At 38.6% G+C, this 18,134-nt stretch overlaps 1 protein-coding gene across 1 annotated transcript; it reads left to right on the top strand.

Annotated features, from left to right (window-relative positions):
* Positions 1-12,864: 12,864 nt before the first annotated feature.
* Positions 12,865-13,800, top strand: LOC102905457 (olfactory receptor 6C2-like). Its single transcript, XM_006996150.1, has one exon. The coding sequence runs from the start codon at positions 12,865-12,867 to the stop codon at positions 13,798-13,800; it is 936 nt and encodes a 311-aa protein (XP_006996212.1).
* The last annotated feature ends 4,334 nt before the right edge of the window (positions 13,801-18,134 follow it).

The following is an 18,134-nucleotide window of genomic DNA, read 5'->3' as shown; positions in this document are numbered from 1 at the left end:
TTCTGCAAGGCCTGCTCTCTTGTTAAAGTCAGCTGTTTCCAGGAATCCAAACAATGAGAGAGAAAAGGAATTCTGCGGGGGGTGGGGCGTGGGGGGGGGCATTGAGACCATAATGGGAAGAGGTGCAGAGATGACGGTTGGGAGCCCATGAACTAAAGACTAGTGGCTGTGGAGCCCCATGGGACTGGACTAGGCCCTCTGGATATGGAAGATGGTTGTTTGGGGGGGGGGGGGCACCCAGGCAGGGGGATCGGGATCTGTCCCTGGTGCACGGACAGGATGTTGGGAGCCTGGTGTCTGTGGTGTGAGGCCTTGCACAGCCTTGGTGCAGTGGGGAGGGGCTTGGACCTGCCTAGGCTCAGTGTGAGGGGCTCTGCTGACTCCCCATGGGAGACCTTAATTTGGGGGATGTGGGGATGTGGGGTGGCTTGGGAGGGAGTGTTGGAGGAGTGGGAGGGGGAAGAGGGGGATCTAAAGTGAGTATATGTCGAGTGAGAAGAAAATTTCTTAATAAAGAAAAAAATAAAGTCAGCTCTTACTCAATGCCCTGCTTCAGCAAACATCCCAGTCTCGGGCATGAAGAAAGCCATGGAGAAGGCAGTGGCATTCATTCCCTTGGCCCTGAGCCCTCTTTGATATGACTTCACTCATGTAGAGAATGTGCAGTCACATGGGGCGTGCATTTGCTCCCTACAGTATTTTCAGCTTTCTTTTTTTTTTTTTTTTTTTTTTTGTCTAAAAGTTTCAGAAGTCTTCCATTAATAAGGTCCATTTAGAATTGACTTTTGTGCAGAGTGAGAGGTATAGGAACCTTATATCATTCTTGTACATGTGTGTCATGAGTATCCTATTCCAGAAACATGGGTGAGTATATATATATGTGTCAGTTCACAAAGCACAATTATTTAAATGGCAGCAATTTGCCAGATAATTACCCCCTGCCTACCTTGATCAAATTGAACAAGGGTTCTTTTGTTCCAATCACACAGTAAATATGTGTGTGTGACTGTGTGTGTGTGTGTGTGTGTGTGTGTGTGTGTGTGTGGCATTTACAGAATGCATACAAGTTAAAGAGACGGGGGTACGTTCAAACACTTTCAGACTTGGGTTGGGATAAAGTGTTGATGATGAGCAAGTAGGAGTCAGACAAATCCCTAGGAAAACAGAGAAGAAAAAGATGCTCTAAGTGGGTCAATGTACTGTTCACTTAAACATGCAAGGTAACCAACTTACTAGTTCTTCTCCCTAAGACAATTTTTTTTTATTTTTTTTTACTTATAAACTGTATGGCCATGGCAGGCTGCTTGCTATCTGTTCTTATATCATTTTTATTATTATTTTATTTTATTTTACAATATAATTCAGTTCTACATATCAGCCATGGATTCCCTTGTTCTCCCCCCTTCTGCTCCCCTCCCCTTCCCCCCAGCCCACCTCCCATTTCCACCTCCTCCAGGGCAAAGCCTCCCCCAAGGACTGAGATCAACCTGGTAGACTCAGTCCAGGCAGGTCCAGTCCCCTCCTCCCAGACTGAGCCAAATGTCCCTGCATAAGTCCAAGGTTTCAAACAGCCAACTCATGCACTGAGCCCAGGACCCGGTACCACTGCCTGGATGCCTCCCAAACAGATCAAGCCAATCAACTGTCTCACCTATTCAGAGGGCCTGATCCATTTGGGGGCCCCTCAGCCTTTGGTTCATAGTTCACGTGTTTCCATTCGTTTGGCTATTTGTCCCTGTGCTTTATCCAACCTTGGTCTCAACAATTCTCACTCATATAAACCCTCCTCTTTCTCGATAATTGGACTCTCAGAGCTCCACCCGAGGCCTAGCCGTGGATCTCTGCATCCAGATCCCTCAGTCATTGGATGGGATTTCTAGCATGACAATTAGGGTGTTTGGCCATCCCATCACCAGAGTAGGTCAGTTCAGGCTGTCTCTCAACCATTGTCAGTAGTCTATTGTGGGGGTATCTTTGTGGATTTCTGTGGGCCTCTCTAGCACTTTGCTTCTTCCTATTCTCATGTGGTCTTCATTTACCATGATCTCCTATTCCTTGTTCTCCCTCTCTGTTCTTGATTCAGCTGGGATCTCCTGCTCCCGCAAGCTCTCTTTCCCTAGACCCTCGCCCTTCATTGCTCCCACTCATGTCCTGGCTGTTCATGTAGATCTCATCCATTTCTCCATCATTGGGCGATCCCCATGTCCTACTTGGGGTCCTGTTTTCCAGGTAGCCTCCCTGGTGATGTGAGTAGCAGTCCAGTCATCCTTGTTCCTCATCTAGTATCCTCCTATGAGTAAGTACATACCATGTTTGTCTTCTGAGTCTGGGTTACCTCACTCAGAATGATTTTTTTCTGGATCCATCCATTTGTCTGCAAACCTCATGATGTCATTGTTTTTCTCTGCTGAGTAGTATTCCATTGTGTATGTGTACCACATTTTATTTACCCATTCTTCAGTTGAAGGGCATCTAGGTTGTTTCCAGGTTCTGGCTATTACAAACAATGCTACTATGAACATAGCTGAGCAAGTGCCCTTGTGGTATGATTGAGCATTCCTTGGGTATATGCCCAAGAGTGGATCTTGGGGGAGATTGATTCCCAATTTTCTAAGAAAGTGTCATATTGATTTCCAAAGTGGTTGTACAAGCTTGCATTCCCACAGCAGTGGAGGCGAGTTCCCCTAGCTCCACATCCTCTCCAGCATAAGCTGTTTTCAGTGTTTTTGATCTTAGCCATTCTGACAGGCGTAAGGTGGTATCTCAGAGTTGTTTTGATTTGCATTTCCCTGATAATTAGGGATATCTTAAATTAACCCATTTCTATAAATCTATACCTTACCAAGTTGCTGGTGGCTTACTGGTATCTTACATCATGCTTCTCCTCGTGGTGGCTGGCAGCATCTCCCTTGTTGCTGGAAGTGTTTCTCTCCAGGCTCCACCAAGGCCCGCAATCCCACAATCCACGTATAAAATAATCACTCAGACGCTTATATCACTTATAAACTGTATGGCCGTGGCAGGCTTCTTGCTAACTGTTCTTTTATCTTAAATTAACCCATTTTTATAAATCTATACCTTGCCACGTGGCTGGTGGCTTACCAGCGTCTTCACATGCTGCTTCTCTTGGTGGTGGCTGCAGTGTCTCTCCCCTCAGCCTTCTGCTTCCCCCAATTCTCCTCTCTCCTTGTCCCACCTACTTCCTGCCTGGCAACCTACTTCCTGCCTGGTCACTGGCCATCAGTGTTTTATTTATATATAGAGCAATATCCACAGCACTCCCTGCCTCAGTCTTCCACCTCCCAGAATTCTCCTCCTCCTTGTCCTTCCTACACTATCCTTCCTACCTGGCTACTGGCCAATCAGTGTTTTATTTATCAATCAATCATAGCAACATATATTTACAGCATATAGGACATCCCACAGCATTTCCCCTTTTCTGTTTTTTCAGAAAGGAAGATTTTAACTTTAACATAATAAAATTACATACAACAAAATTTTTGGTGATTTTTTTTCTTGATGGAGGAAACCGTTAGGGTGGAGCTTTCAAAGCACCCACAGAGGACTATTGTGGTAGGAATAAATTAGCTTCCCTGGCTTTGTCTGAATTATCCAGTTTCCTGCTATAGCCCAAGCCAACCAATTCCAAGAGAGAAAAAAATTCATCTCATTTTTCAAACATATAAAAACCCTGACCCTCCAAGCAGACTTGGACACCATCTTTGGGTCCCCTTTTCCAACCTGGGAAGTCAATTTTTCTTTTGGCTTTGCTCTGTCTTTGTCTGTTGGCCTGTCTGTCTGTCCTTCCATCCACACCTCACCTGTCCCCATGTATATATGTTTGTGTCTGTGTGTGTATGTCTGTGTGTGTATATATCTGTCTGTGTGTGTGTGAGTGAGTGAGTGTGAGTGAGTGTGTGTGTGTGTGTGTGTGTGTGTTCAATAAAATCTGATTGAGTGCTGTGACCTTGCTTTTCTTGACTTTTGTTTTCTATAAATCAATAGCAGAGGGTGGAATAGTGGCTCAGCAGTTAAGAACACTCTCTGTTCTTGAAGAGGATGCAGGTTTTGTTCCCAGCACCCGCATGGTGGCTGACAGCTGTCTGAAGTTCCAATTCCAGGGGACCAGGAGCCCGCTTCTAATCTCAAAGGGCACTAGGTATGTGTGTGTGTGTGTTACTCACACACATAAGCAAGTAGAACACTCGTACACATAAAATAAAAATAAAATTTGCCTGCAAACCTCATGCTTTCATTGTTTTTCTCTGCTGAGTAGTATTCCATTGTGTATATGTGCCACAATTTATTTATCCATTCTTCAGTTGAAGGGCATCTAGGTTGTTTCCATGTTCTGGCTGTTACAAACAATGCTGATACAAACATAGCTAGGAACAAATAGCCAAACGAATGGAAACACATGAACTATGAACCAAAGGCTGAGGGGCCCCCAACTGGATGGATCAGGCCCTCTGAATAGGTGAGACAGTTGATTGGCTTGATCTATTTGGGAGGCATCTAGGCAGTGGTCCCAGGTCCTGGGCTCGTTGCATGAGTTAGCTGTTTGAAACCTGGGACTTATGCAGGGATGCTTGGCTCACTCTGGGAGGAGGGGACTGGACCTGCCTGGACTGAGTCTACCAGGTTGATCTCGGTCCTCGGGGGAGGCTTTGCTCTGGAGGAGGTGGAAATGGGGGGGTGGGCTGGGGGGAAGGGGAGGGGGGCAGGAAGGGAGAGAACAAGGGAATATGTGGCTGTTATGTAGAACTGAATAGTATTGTAAAATAAAATAAAATAAAAAGTAAAAAAAAAAAAGTAAAATTTATATTGACCTCCATGAAGAATGACAGAAGAGGGACAAATAACACTAAGGTTGTTGAATAAAGCCTCAAAAAATTATATTATTTTATATTTGCCCAAAATTATACACAATACATATAAATGTACATATATGCACACGTATATAAATACATGCATATATGCATGCATATATATTTTGTGTGTGTGTGTGTATATATATATATATATATACATACTTAACTTTGTGTATATATAGATATGCCACTTGAGCTAACAATTCTCCCCGCAAGAACTGTACACTATACACTAACAGAAAACCCAGTACCAGTCATAAACTTTTCAAGGGATTGGTCAGAGTCAGCCAAGTGACTCTCAAAACAATATAAGCTATTGCTGTTGTTATTGGTTGCCTCTCAGATTGTGGAATTCTTTGTTGCTGAAGATACCTCACACTTAGGACACAGGACTTGGATTATTTGAGCTGGGTCTAACATAAAAATCTCCTTTAGTTTCCATAGTACCAGAAAGCACCTCATAAGATTCCAAGGGAGAGAAGCAATTAATAGTCTTACCCTACTGTGACATCTAGGAGCCACAACAATGACCAGCATGACAAAACAGAATTAAAGGCGCAATAGTGGCACTCACATTTGGTGGTGAGCAACACCTGTTGTATAAATGGACCTAAGGCACATCCAACAGAGGGAAATCATGCCTGTTACTAGAAACATATCAACTTATATGGGCTAGTGACATCTTAGAAGAGCTTAGAAGTGACTCTATACCACAACTTTGCTAGAAAGCAGAAGCCCTAACTGCATACTAAATCTTATCTTTATTCCCACAGATAAGTGTAGCTCTCACCCTTCATCAAAAAAGCTTCTCTCTACAGCAAACGGAAACTGTTATTACACACACACACACACACACACACACACACACACACACCTGGACACAGTGTGGAGAGACCTCAGCCCCAATGGATACATTTGCAGCACAGCTCTTGCACCTATGGCTTAGGGAGCATTGTGGAAGAGAGAACAGAAAGATTTTTAGAGCCAGAATACCAGGAGGTTGGCTGTGAGACTGTCTCTCCTAGAAATGGCCAAATACCTAACCAATGATGATATCAAAAGACATGCCAATGCAGAAGCAGGAAAAAAAACTCACAGGGTCTCACCCCTACACAAAGAACTGCAGGCAACTAATGACTGCTGAGAGAGAAAAAAATAACTTCTTCCAGGGATGAGCCCCATAACTGGTTATCCATTGCAAACTTGTCAGCCCTGAAACCATATACACACAAACAACAAAAATGTACTCAACATACTGTATTTATATATTTGAGCATACATACATATGTATGTATGTGTGTGTGTGTGTGTGTGTGTGTGTGTGTGGTGTATAACAATAATAATCAAAGAAAAAACATCTTTCAATTTTAGAGTGATGGGGAACATGAGAGGGATTGGAGAGATAGGACATGGGAGGAACTAGAGGGAGAAAAGGGAAAGTGATGAAATTATATTTTAATTAAAAATATATTTTAAAATTATGCTTTAATAATATATTTAATATACAAAAAATAAAATTAAGGAAAACAACTTAAGAAATAAAATATAAAAAAAAAAGTCAGCAGAGAAAAAGAATCCATTCTGAAAACCTTAGGTGACATCACACTAAAGTTATCAATAAGAGAAGGAACCAGGCAAGTGCTAGGATGGAGCTGCTACTGTAGTTGCTGGAGTCAAGGATTGACAGCGCAGCTGCAGCATCCAGCCATGAGGCTGAACTGCAGTCCAGGAGCAGCAAACAGCCAGCTCAAAGCACAGGTCCCCACAAGGCCACAGCCGCCGATGCCAGCAGTCAAGCAGGCCACATCAGCAGCAGGGTACAGAGCCCAGGCAGAGCTCCAGGGACAATCATGGGGTCCTCTGTTATTCTTGACCTAGACACCAGGTGTCAGGTAATAGGTTGGTACGAGCCCATGCCTCTGCAGTGTTAGGTGTCTGTCACTTTATTGCATCCAGGCAAGAGAGTTATGCTACTTCCCCAGTCTGGTATGTCTGGTAATCTCTTGGGCCTGGTTTCTCTGGTATGATTTTTATATACCAATGTGTCCCTAAAGATTCAATCCACCCCCAACAAACTTATAGAATGCTTCCTTTCTATTTCCAAGAATAAATCACTCATCAGGCTGTGCCGTATGGGTGGTACCTAGAAGTGTATGGATCCATAAATGGAGTTTAAAGATGCTTTTAATGAGTCTCCTAGGGCAAGGTACGGCATGAAAAACTGTTTCACACACTATGGAGTGCAGGGGAGTGTACAGCCTGATCTCATCATGGTGTCTATCCAGTTTTGCCAACTATTTGTTGAAGAGGTTATCTTTTCTCCAGTGGATGTTTGTGGTAAAGTCCCATGAGCCCTTCTCCCACCCTGACTGTGGGCAGGGACAGTCTTGTGATGGCCCAGTGCAAGTAACTACTGTGAGTTCATGATTGCAATGATTGTGTGGTGCCTAGAGGGTGACATTTTACAGCCTTTCTCCCTATCTAGTACATTCTTTTCACCCCTTTACCTGCACTATGTCAGGAGTATTTTGGTCCTGTTAAATGTATTTACAAATGTGGATATGTGTGCACGATCTAAGTTGTGACATTAACTACAAAATTAGTAGAAGTAATTAGCCCCAAAATTGTGATTAATCACACATTTTCCTGCCATGATTTCTGAATTTTTCTTTCTTTCAATTATAATTTTAAGACAAAAGTAAACCAAGTCCTGATGATCTTATACCCACCCCAGGAGATGTGGAACACATGTAGGAAGGGCAGTGTGTCCTTCTGGGCTTCAACACTATGTCAGCCTGAAGTCACTGCAACTGTTGTATCTCTCTCTCTAAGGACATTGTCCTCACTGCTACATTTTTTGGGATTTTTGCCAAGTTCATTACATGGAAAATTCATTAGCAGATCTTAAAATTGGGTCACCAAGGTCCCTTGTGGCTATTTTACTTCAGCTTTGACAAATAAAACAAACAATTACCCTGTTGGCATACAAACCTTCTCACCCATGCATGAGAATCAAAATATATGCTCTTCCAAAACCAGAGAAAGCTCTTAATATCAAAAAGACAAAAAGAAAAAGAATCCCATATTATGTTCAAACCCAGAGCATTTTAAAGTTGGTGGAATCCCTAAAATACGTGTCGAGGGCACTATGTTGGAGTTGAGACTCCCAGCAGACAAAATCATTGCTGTGTCCTAAGGTGAGTAGAGGTGTCTGAGAGCCAGAAATTCAAACACAAGACTTTGCTAGCAAGATCTACCCAGAGTCCAGTGCAAGAAATCTGTTGCTAGTATCCAATGAAAGTTATGATCAGCTCTCCAAAGAGTGAGTATGACTTCCTAGTCGTACTTATATTTCTTTATGAAAGATTAGAAAAACAATGTTTCAGAGAAGCACATTTGATATACATTTATCAATTATGTATACACTATTATGAAGTATTGTAAAAGAAGCTTAAATTAGAGTTGTCCCTTTGTAGAAATCATAAATTCAGTAAACACCTTAGTCAGTCACATAGTGAATAATGAGCATTCACTTCAAAGTGAAAATGGCATCTGTTCATGTGAAAATAATCTCTGTGATTGGTCACCTAAAAGGTAATATACTGAATACCTCTACAGTTAACAGGGTTTTTTTTTAATCTTTCAAATACATAGACAAAAAATAATATGGCTCAGCTCCAATAATTTTTTTCAAACTTTGTCTCTTAGCATTTCAGAGAAAAGGAGAGTATCCAGGATTAAAAGCAAAGATAGGTATTTTAGAACAAGGGATTCCATTCTGAGTGGCCGGAATTGTGAGTCTATAGACTGAGCTAAATGCCAAAGTACAAGAGACTTGGCAGGAGGCTGGGTTTGTTTCAGAGACAATCTTCCAGACCCTCCAGACTTTGTCTACTTTTCCCTGCAATCCCTGGGAATGTCATAGAATACTAGAAATCTCGGGAACTTCCTTCCTCTACGATGCTGACTATAGATTTGAGGCTTTATTGGATGTTATATACACTGGGTAGCTAAACTTGCTCTCAATTCTAAGGGAAGGAAACTTGAAAGTTCTTTTTTCATTTTTGTTTTTGTTTGTTTGTTGGTTGGTTGGTTGGTTGGTTGGTTTGGTTCTTTTGTTCCATTTTGTTAGTTTGTTTGTTCTTGAGACAAATATTTCTATATAGCCTTGGCTGTCCTGGAACTCACTATGTATACCAGGCTAGCCTCAAACTCAGAGAGATTTACCTGTCTCTGCCTCCCAAGCTTTGGGATTAAAGACATGCATTACCATGCTCAGTTGGAAAAAAAAACTGCTCACATTACAGTCTATTTGAGACTTACAGTGGATGTTCTTTCTACTCATTTATATAAGCAAATCTCAGACATTACACATGCTGACTCAGGATTAAAAATATTTCAGATTATAATGTAATTGATTGCTGAAAGAATAAACATGAGGTCCTTAAACACAAATTTGTCACTGGAAGAATGATTGAAAGAGTAAAAATGATAACAGGGAGGAAAAGATGCTATCATTGAATCATTTGGTTGGGGTGTTATGATTAAACTAGGTAGTGTCAAATAGATATCAAAAGTATTCATGAGATATTTTAAAGTCAATTGTAAAAGTTCTGTGTATAATTCTTATATTTCTATATTATTTATAGTATCTAGTTACATTTTCAGAAAGAAAATGTAGAAATGATATAGAATATTAGCTACTTTGTTATTTCATTTTACATTATTTTTCTATACCAAACCAAATTTTCAGCTATATAAATTATCCATATGATAAGATAAATGGGAAGTATTATTATTTCTAGTTGATTTAAGATACATAAAAATAACAGTTGATTGTACTTTAAATTTTTGTTCTAGCAGCCTGTAAGAGAAGACACTGAAGCATGTTGCCCCTCTGAGGACACTATGTAACTGATGAGTGTAAGGTTTAAATATGAAAAAATATTTACGTGTGTGTGTGTGTGTGTGTGTGTGTGTGTGTGTGTGTGTGTGTGTATGTGTACAATTTGCCAACTAAACCAGACTATCTGGCCAGCAAGTCCCAGTGATCTGTCTGCCTCTACCTCCCCAGCACTGGGATAACAAGCATTCACCACCAAGTCTAGAATTTTTTTAACGTTGGTTTTAGGATTGAACACAGGCTCTCATGGTACTTTACCAACTGCACTATCTCCCCAGCCTCATTCACTTTAGAACCTGTGTTACAAAAGATCTTCCAGTTCTTAATTACAGATTTTTAAAAGTTGCATCAGTAGTCTAGCTCCTAGAATTACAAACATTAGATTTTCTTACCAAAGAGATTGTTCCTAACATTACACTTCTGAAAATGAAATGATAAGATACAGGAGCACAGTGAAGGAAATATCAACCAGATGTGTGATAACAGAAGAATCTGCTGAGGAGACACTTACTCTATAGTTATAATAGAAAACACTATAAATTCATAGGGCTGCCTATGAAGACACTTGGCAACATTTCTCACAAGACTACTTCTCAACTGTACCTTCATGTTCAATTTTGTATGATTACTAATTTTTTATAGTTACAAGTGAACAGAAACTGTGGTTTACTTTGAAAAGTGTGAGAGCACTACCACTGGATCCTTTATAGTTATTCATAGTAATTATTTTAAAAAGCCATCAAAAGGTCATGTAATCACATGTAATCACAGTCATATAATAACATCATTTTTTACACTCTCAAACTAAAGGAATTTGGGTGGTATCATATTATTTGAGACCCTTTATGTACACTGTAATATAAAATTACATAAAATATTCTCAAAGCAATAGAATTTTTTTAAAAACAATCTGTCACATGTTAGAGTCACAAAACTTGAAGCTAATGGTACAGAAAAAAAATGGTTTTCTTATAGAAAGGTGTCACTTACAATTGCAGTAAAGTAAATATATTCCTAGACTCTAATGTTCCCAAATTGTTCAGGGTGAGTTTAACACCTTGATGAAACATTTGGTGTCTGTGAGCAGACAAGGGTGGGATTCAGAGGAGGTGAGTAAATTTCTGAGGAGGTTATCACTGTATCTTAAAGTGATCTATGGAGATTATTCCCTGTGTGACTCTATCTTTCTTACTTCCAGTTCCCATGAAAACCAAGATCCTGGCTAAAGACACTTTTCTGAGACAGAGACAAATATGAGAATTTGACTTGTGAGTGGAGTTGACTTTGTGCTTATCTTAGTAGTAATGGATTTTTTAATTAGTTGTATTTATTTTCTGTTGGGGGACACAAATGTGCCACAGTGTATATGTGGGTGTCTGAGCACAACTTGCAGGAGTCAGTTCTCTCCTTGCATCATGTAATCCTGGGATCAAACTCAGGTCATCAGACTCACACTAGGCACATTTACCAGCTGAACCACCTTGCCAGCCCAGAAAGGAATATTTTCATCAGTCAGCATGTTAAATCCAGTCTTGCATCTGTTTCATTGGAGTCTTCCAGGAAAATCTTTCATTATTTGGTGTGTAAGAAAAATAACAAGCCCTAAAACCACTGACCAAAAATGTTTAAATTGTGTATTTTATAACTAAGCTGTGATAAAGGAGAGTATAACACTGCAAAGGAGCTATTGACCCAAACCCAATATTGCAAAGTTGACCTATTAATTTATGGTATGTGTGTGATGTTTGTGCATATGAGCGTGTATGAGTGTGGGGGGTCATGCTTGTGTAAGCATCTACGTGTAAAGGCCAGAGGGTGGTGTTAGGTGGCGATCTTCTCCAAACACTCTCAACATTTTTTTCTGAAACAGAGTCTGTCATGGAACCTATCCTTCACTGGTTCACCTAAGCTGGCTGGTCAGTGAGCCTCAAGGATCCCCCTGCCTCCACCTCCCCATCTCTGGGATTACAGGTATGGACCACCAGACCCAGTCTTTTTCATATGGGTCAAAAGGATTTCTGGAAATAAACAATACTTAGGCTGAAAACCAATGAGATATTGGTATCCTTGGGTTCAATTCAATGACTCTTAAAGAAAGATGTAGCAGAAAATGGTCGTGATTGGAGGAGACAGTGCTTCCAACATGTGCTTTCTTTAAAGTGATTACTTGAGACCTGGGATAGCATGTAGCATTCAAGTTCAGTGCCTAGCTTTATTAGAAGGAACACATGAGAAGAAGAAAAGAAAACCGAGTCTATGGAATAAAATTTATGTGTGTTGAACATGGGGCATGTGTGTCTGTATATAATCTGAATTTCTAAAGAGAGATCACTGCTATATATACATAGAAGGATTATCATATACAGAATCTACTTGAAAGGGCTGAGATTTAGCCCAGGGATAGAATGCTTGCCTAGCATGCACAGGCCCCTGGGTCTATTGCCAATACTACAAAAATTAAAAAGTCACAAGTTAAATTCCACTTAAAAATCATAAAACTTGCTGCATATAGTTACCACAAACCACACCAAGTACACCCAAAATAAGCAAATAATTTTTATACAGGGTAGACTTAAAATTATAATTGGTGGTAGATTTTAGAGATGCTCTATAGAAACTCAAAGTCATCTGTTCTATGGATGTGTTTTGCTAAGGATAAAGGTGCAAACAAGATAGGAAGCTTTTATGAACTTTAATTTCAACTTCAAAACAGAAAAAAATGTGCACAGAAACAAATTAAGTCTTAATACTGAATGTATCATCAATGAGAACCAGTTCAAAATTAGACAAAAATTTAAAATACATTTGAATAATGGAACACAGAGGTAGAGAATCTTAAATTATTATATTGTAACTGTTAAATTGATTTGTAAGAAATATCACTTCAAATATTATAAAACACAGAAACTTATAAGCTTGAAAGAATAGTGGAAATATTAATTACCAAAACAAAGAAGACATTTCATATGAACCAGCTACTTGTTTGAGTTTACTTCTCATGGTTAATAACTATGGAACTGTAGCCTTCATATATTCTGATAGAATACTTCATCTTTTTTCATGAGACCAGATAAAAATCAGGAGTCAGCTATGAGGAACCATACAGTAACAACATTCATTCTCCTGGGACTTACAGAGGACCCACAAATTCAAAGTCTGCTTTTGATTTTTCTACTTTTTACCTACCTGTTGAATGTAACTGGCAATTTGGCAATTATCTTACTTACATTAACGGATCCTCACCTTAAAACACCGATGTACTTTTTCCTGCAAAACTTTTCCCTCTTAGAAATCTTGTTCACATCAGCTTGTATTCCTAGATACTTGTATAGCCTGTCAACGGGTGACAAGATTATTACCTATGGTGCCTGTGCCAGTCAAGCATTTTTCACTGACCTTTTTGGAGTAACTGAATTTTTTCTCCTGGCCACCATGTCCTATGACCGCTATGTGGCCATCTGTAAACCCCTGCACTACACCACCATCATGAGCAACACTGCCTGCAGAAGACTCCTTCTTTGCTGCTGGGTGACTGGGCTTTTCATCATACTCCCACCCTTTAGCCTGAGCCAAAATCTGCAATTCTGTGATTCTAATGTCATTGATAGCTTTCTTTGTGATGTGTCTCCCTTCCTGAAGATTTCTTGCTCAGACACGTGGGTCATTGAGCAGATGGTTATAGGCTGTGCTGTGTTGACCTTCATCACAACCCTTTTTTGTGTTGTTCTTTCCTATGTCTACATAATCAAGACGATTATAAGGTTTCCTTCTGCCCAGCAAAGGAAAAAGGCCTTTTCTACCTGTTCTTCCCACATGATTGTGGTTTCCATCACTTATGGCAGCTGCATCTTCATCTATGTCAAGCCATCAGCAAAGGATTCAGTGGCCACCAACAAGGGTGTAATAGTGCTAACCACTTCCATTGCTCCCATGTTGAACCCTTTCATTTACACCTTGAGGAACAAGCAAGTCAAACAGGCCTTCAATGATTCAATCAAAAAAATTGCCTTAGAATGCCAAAATTGATGGTTCAAGCTTTCATAAGATGTTGATGGGCTAAGCCCTCTCTAGCCATGGAAACACACTATATTGTACAATGAATGCATACTAATAATTAAAAAGTATAAACCAATAAAAATTTTTAATTCAGTATGTGACTATTAGTAAAATATTACATTTATAAGAATAAAGTAATAATTTTATTATTCTATCCATAAGTATCCACAGCTAACTCCTTGACTCATTAAAAATACATTCATGATTTTAACCATGTTAAATAATCAAAATAATACACAAAAAAACAATAACCTTGCCCTCATGTAGCAAGATTTCATAGGATAAATGTATGACTAAAATGTCAAACTATAGTATTATCACTGTTAAGAGTTATATGACCAACTTTAAGTGAAAAGCAACAAAGTAAGCTGCTTGTGAAAATTAAGATATATATTATTACTCAAGAAGAAACTGCTAAAATCACCTCCAAAAAGACACAGATGTCTTGTTATACATCAAATAATCAAAAATACTTAGAGTCAAACTAGTGATATTTAAACACATACATCCTGTAAGCACAACTAAAGTGGATTTTTACCCAGATTATCAGATTATTGAATAGAAATTATACTGATGTTCAAGAAAATAAAAAAATACACATCTGAATGAAATAATAAATTTCAGGATTTAGAAACCAAATTCAATAAAGAGACAGGAACATTGTAGATAAAACAAGCTAAAATGAAGATGAATTACAAAACTCAATATCTCAATTAGAGAAGTCAAGGGAAACCTTTACAAACCTCTATATTTATAGAATTAATCAAGCAGACAAAATATAAGGACTTGAAGAAAAAATAGAGTATATATATCAAATAAGCCAAGAATATGATTTTTTTTAAGATCACAGGAAAGGAACATATAAGAAATGTGAGGCACCACCAGCAAAAGACAAAATATTTGAAGTGTAGGCATAAACTTCATGAGGACAAAGAATTCCATGACTGTGGCATAGACCAGATCTTCCACAAAATTATAGAAGAAAATTTCCCCAAACTAAAGACACACCCACAGAGATAGATTTTATAAAATAACAGAACCTCAACTAGACAAAACCAGAAGAGAAATTCCCTAAAGTATATCATAGACAAAACACCAAATACACAGAACAAATAAAAATATTGAAGGCTACAAAAGGAAAAACCACAAGTCACATAAAAGGGAAAATCTATCAGAATAACAGCTGATATGTCAACGGAAACTCTAAAAGCCAGAAGAGCCTGGAGCAATGCACTACAAGTTCTCAAAGACTGTGACTACCAACCTAGGCTATTGTAGCCAGGAAAACTATTTGTCATACTTGAAGGGGAAAGAAAAAACTTTCCATGATACAAACAGACTAAAAATATCCACATCCAAGAAAAAAAAATGATAAAGAGAATCCTGGAAGCAATACTTTGAACTGAAGAGAAAACTAAATGCAGTCAAAACAAATGAAGCTATAATTAATTAAATGGAAAGCACAGCAAAGAATACAACCGCAAAAAAAATGACAAAAATAAACACACATTTTTCACTAATAAATTTAAATATTACTAGCTTCAACTTGCCAATCAAAAGACACAGACGAACTGAATGGATTAAGAAACAATATCTTTCTATTGTCTACAAGAAACTCATCTTAACTTTAAAGATAAGCACAACCTTAACATGAAAAGATAGAAAAGCACAGTCCAAGCAATTGTATTAGGAAGCAATCAAGTATTGCCATCCTAATATCTGACAAAATAGACTTCAAACTAAAACTAATCAGTAGAGACTAAAAAGGGCACTTCATTCTAATCAAGAGGTTATTAATCATACACCAAACTCTGATGTGCCAAGTTTCATAAAAAGTGTATAATGGAATCAAAGACACAGATTAACACAAGCTCAATAATAATAGATGACTTCTGCACCCCACTTTTTCCAATAGATAGTTCAGCTGGACAAAAAAATAAATAGAAAGCTCAGAATTAAATGGCATCTTACATCAAATGGACCTAACACTTATCTACAGAATATTCCACCAGAATACCAAAGAAAATATATCTACTCAGCAGCTCTTGGAAGTTTCTCTAAAATAGACCACTTGCTGATACACAAACCTTAACAAATAAAGAAAAATTGAAATAATTCCATGTATCCTATCATGATCATAATGTAACAGAACTTAAAATTGACAGCAAACAAAACCTTACAAAGTTATTATTTGCATTTCCTTGATGACTAAGGATGCTGAACATTTAAGTGCTTCTCAGTCATTTGAATTTTCACTTTTGTGAATTATCTGTTTAGATCTGTACCCCACTTTTAAATGGGTTATTTGCTTTCTTGATATCCAATTTTTTGAGTTCTTTATTTTTGGGTATTCACCCTTTATTGGATATGGAGATAGTAAAATTTTTTTCCCATTCTGTATCTTGCCTCTTTGTCTAAATAATGATGTCCATTGCCATACAAAAACTTTTCAGTTTCATGAGATCCCATTTATTAGTTGTTGTTCTTAGGGTCTGTGCTATTGATGTTCTGTTCAGAAAGTCTTTTCCTGTGCCAATGAGCTCAGGAACATTCCTCACTTTCTCTTCTATCAGATTCTACTTTAAGATTTCATCTTACACCAGTCTGAATGGCCAAGATCAATAAAGTAAATGACAGCTCATGCTCTCGAGGATGTGGAGTAAGGAGTTGCTGGTAGGAACTATCCCCAAAGGCTCATGTATTTGAACATTTATTAATGCTATCTGAGGAGATTGTAAAACTTTTATATCATGGAGCTTTGCTAGAAGTACAAAAGTCACTGGAGGCCCAGTCTTGAGAGTTTACAGCATCACTTCACTTCCAATTCACTCTCTCTGTCCCAGGTTTGTGATCTCTCTGCTTCCTACTCCAGACTCTCCTTCTGCAACTATAAGTCAAAATGAACTTTCTTCTATAAGTCACAAAGGTCATGGTGTCTTTAACTCTCAACAAGAAATAACTTATACACTACTCAAAGAAATCTATTAATTACTATCAAAACCACCATAGCATTCTTACAAGTCTAAACTTTAAATGGAACCAGGATGTTTATACTAAGCAATGTGAAAAATCAAATCTGATTCTATCTTTATAATCTCATTATACTAACAAGATGTATCAATCAAAACTAGATGGAACAGGCATAAAAATACATAGATTAGTGCACAAAATGAAAACTCAAGAGACAAAAGCATATGTACATATATAGTCAATCAATATTGACCAAAGTACCAGGAATGTACAATGGTGAAAGAATTGTCTCCAATAAATGTTGCCTTTGAAACTGGATTTCCATATGCAAGAGAATAAAATTAGACCCTCCCTCCTGGTTTGGTTTTTATTGCTCTGATAAAAACCATGATCAAAAGCCACTTGTGGAGGAAAGAATATATATTGACTTGCACTTCCCTATCATTACCCATCATTGAGTTGAGCCAAGGCAGAAACTCAAGGCAAGACAGGAACCTGGAAGCAGGAACTGAAGCAGAAGCCACGATGAAATGCTGTTTACTGGCTTGCTTCCCATGGCTTGATCAGCTTGTGTTCTTATACAACCCAGGACCACTTCTCCAAGTGATACAACCCACAATGGGTTGGGCCCTCCCACATCAATCATTAATCAAGGAAATGCCCCGCAGACATGCTCCCAGAATCTGGTGGAGGCAATTTCTCAATTGGGATTCTCTCTTCTCAGATATGTCTAGGTTTGTGTCAAGTTGACAAAAACTAACCATCAAGGGCTTCAAAATGGCTTAGTGGTTAACATCACTAGATGTCAGAGGACCCAGGTTTGATTTCTAAAACCCCACATGGTGGCTTGCACTGTAGGGGACCTGCCCCCACCTTTTTCCCCAAGGATGCTCTTGAGGAGAGAGGGATAAGAGATTTAGATAGGATAGAGGGGAGAGAAAAAGATAGAAACACAGGATAGCCTCAGGAGGGCTCTCTCCTTCTTTAAACTCAAGCATGTTGTTAAAAGGAAAATGCAAACTCCCTGTATCATGCCAGAAGAAAAGAGCCATCTTCTGCTATAGGACAGGACAAAAGCCAAATTAATTAAGGGACTATTCTATTACTAATCTCAACTCTTTGATTCTATTTTGATTCTTTAAACTTTTCTTAAAGTATGCACTTTATATCAAAATTTATAAGATTAATATATATATATACATAGATATGTATACATTTTAAACTTTGTTAAGATATGAATGGTCATATAGAGTACTAATTCTAGAAAAAAGGCTTCAATTAGCTGCATATATATGTTTTTGTGTTCGAGTCTCATCAGTTTTCTGCAGGAAATC

Source organism: Peromyscus maniculatus, chromosome 18 (genome assembly GCF_049852395.1).
Source record: "Peromyscus maniculatus bairdii isolate BWxNUB_F1_BW_parent chromosome 18, HU_Pman_BW_mat_3.1, whole genome shotgun sequence".
Classification (NCBI taxonomy): Eukaryota; Metazoa; Chordata; class Mammalia; order Rodentia; family Cricetidae; genus Peromyscus; species Peromyscus maniculatus.
The sequence above is the reverse complement of the archived record's forward strand: the minus strand, read 5'-3'. Positions and strand labels throughout refer to the sequence as shown.

Excerpts from the sequence above, each read along its gene's own strand:
- LOC102905457 (XM_006996150.1), top strand. The coding sequence starts at position 12,865 with ATGAGGAACCATACAGTAACAACATTCATTCTCCTGGGACTTACAGAG.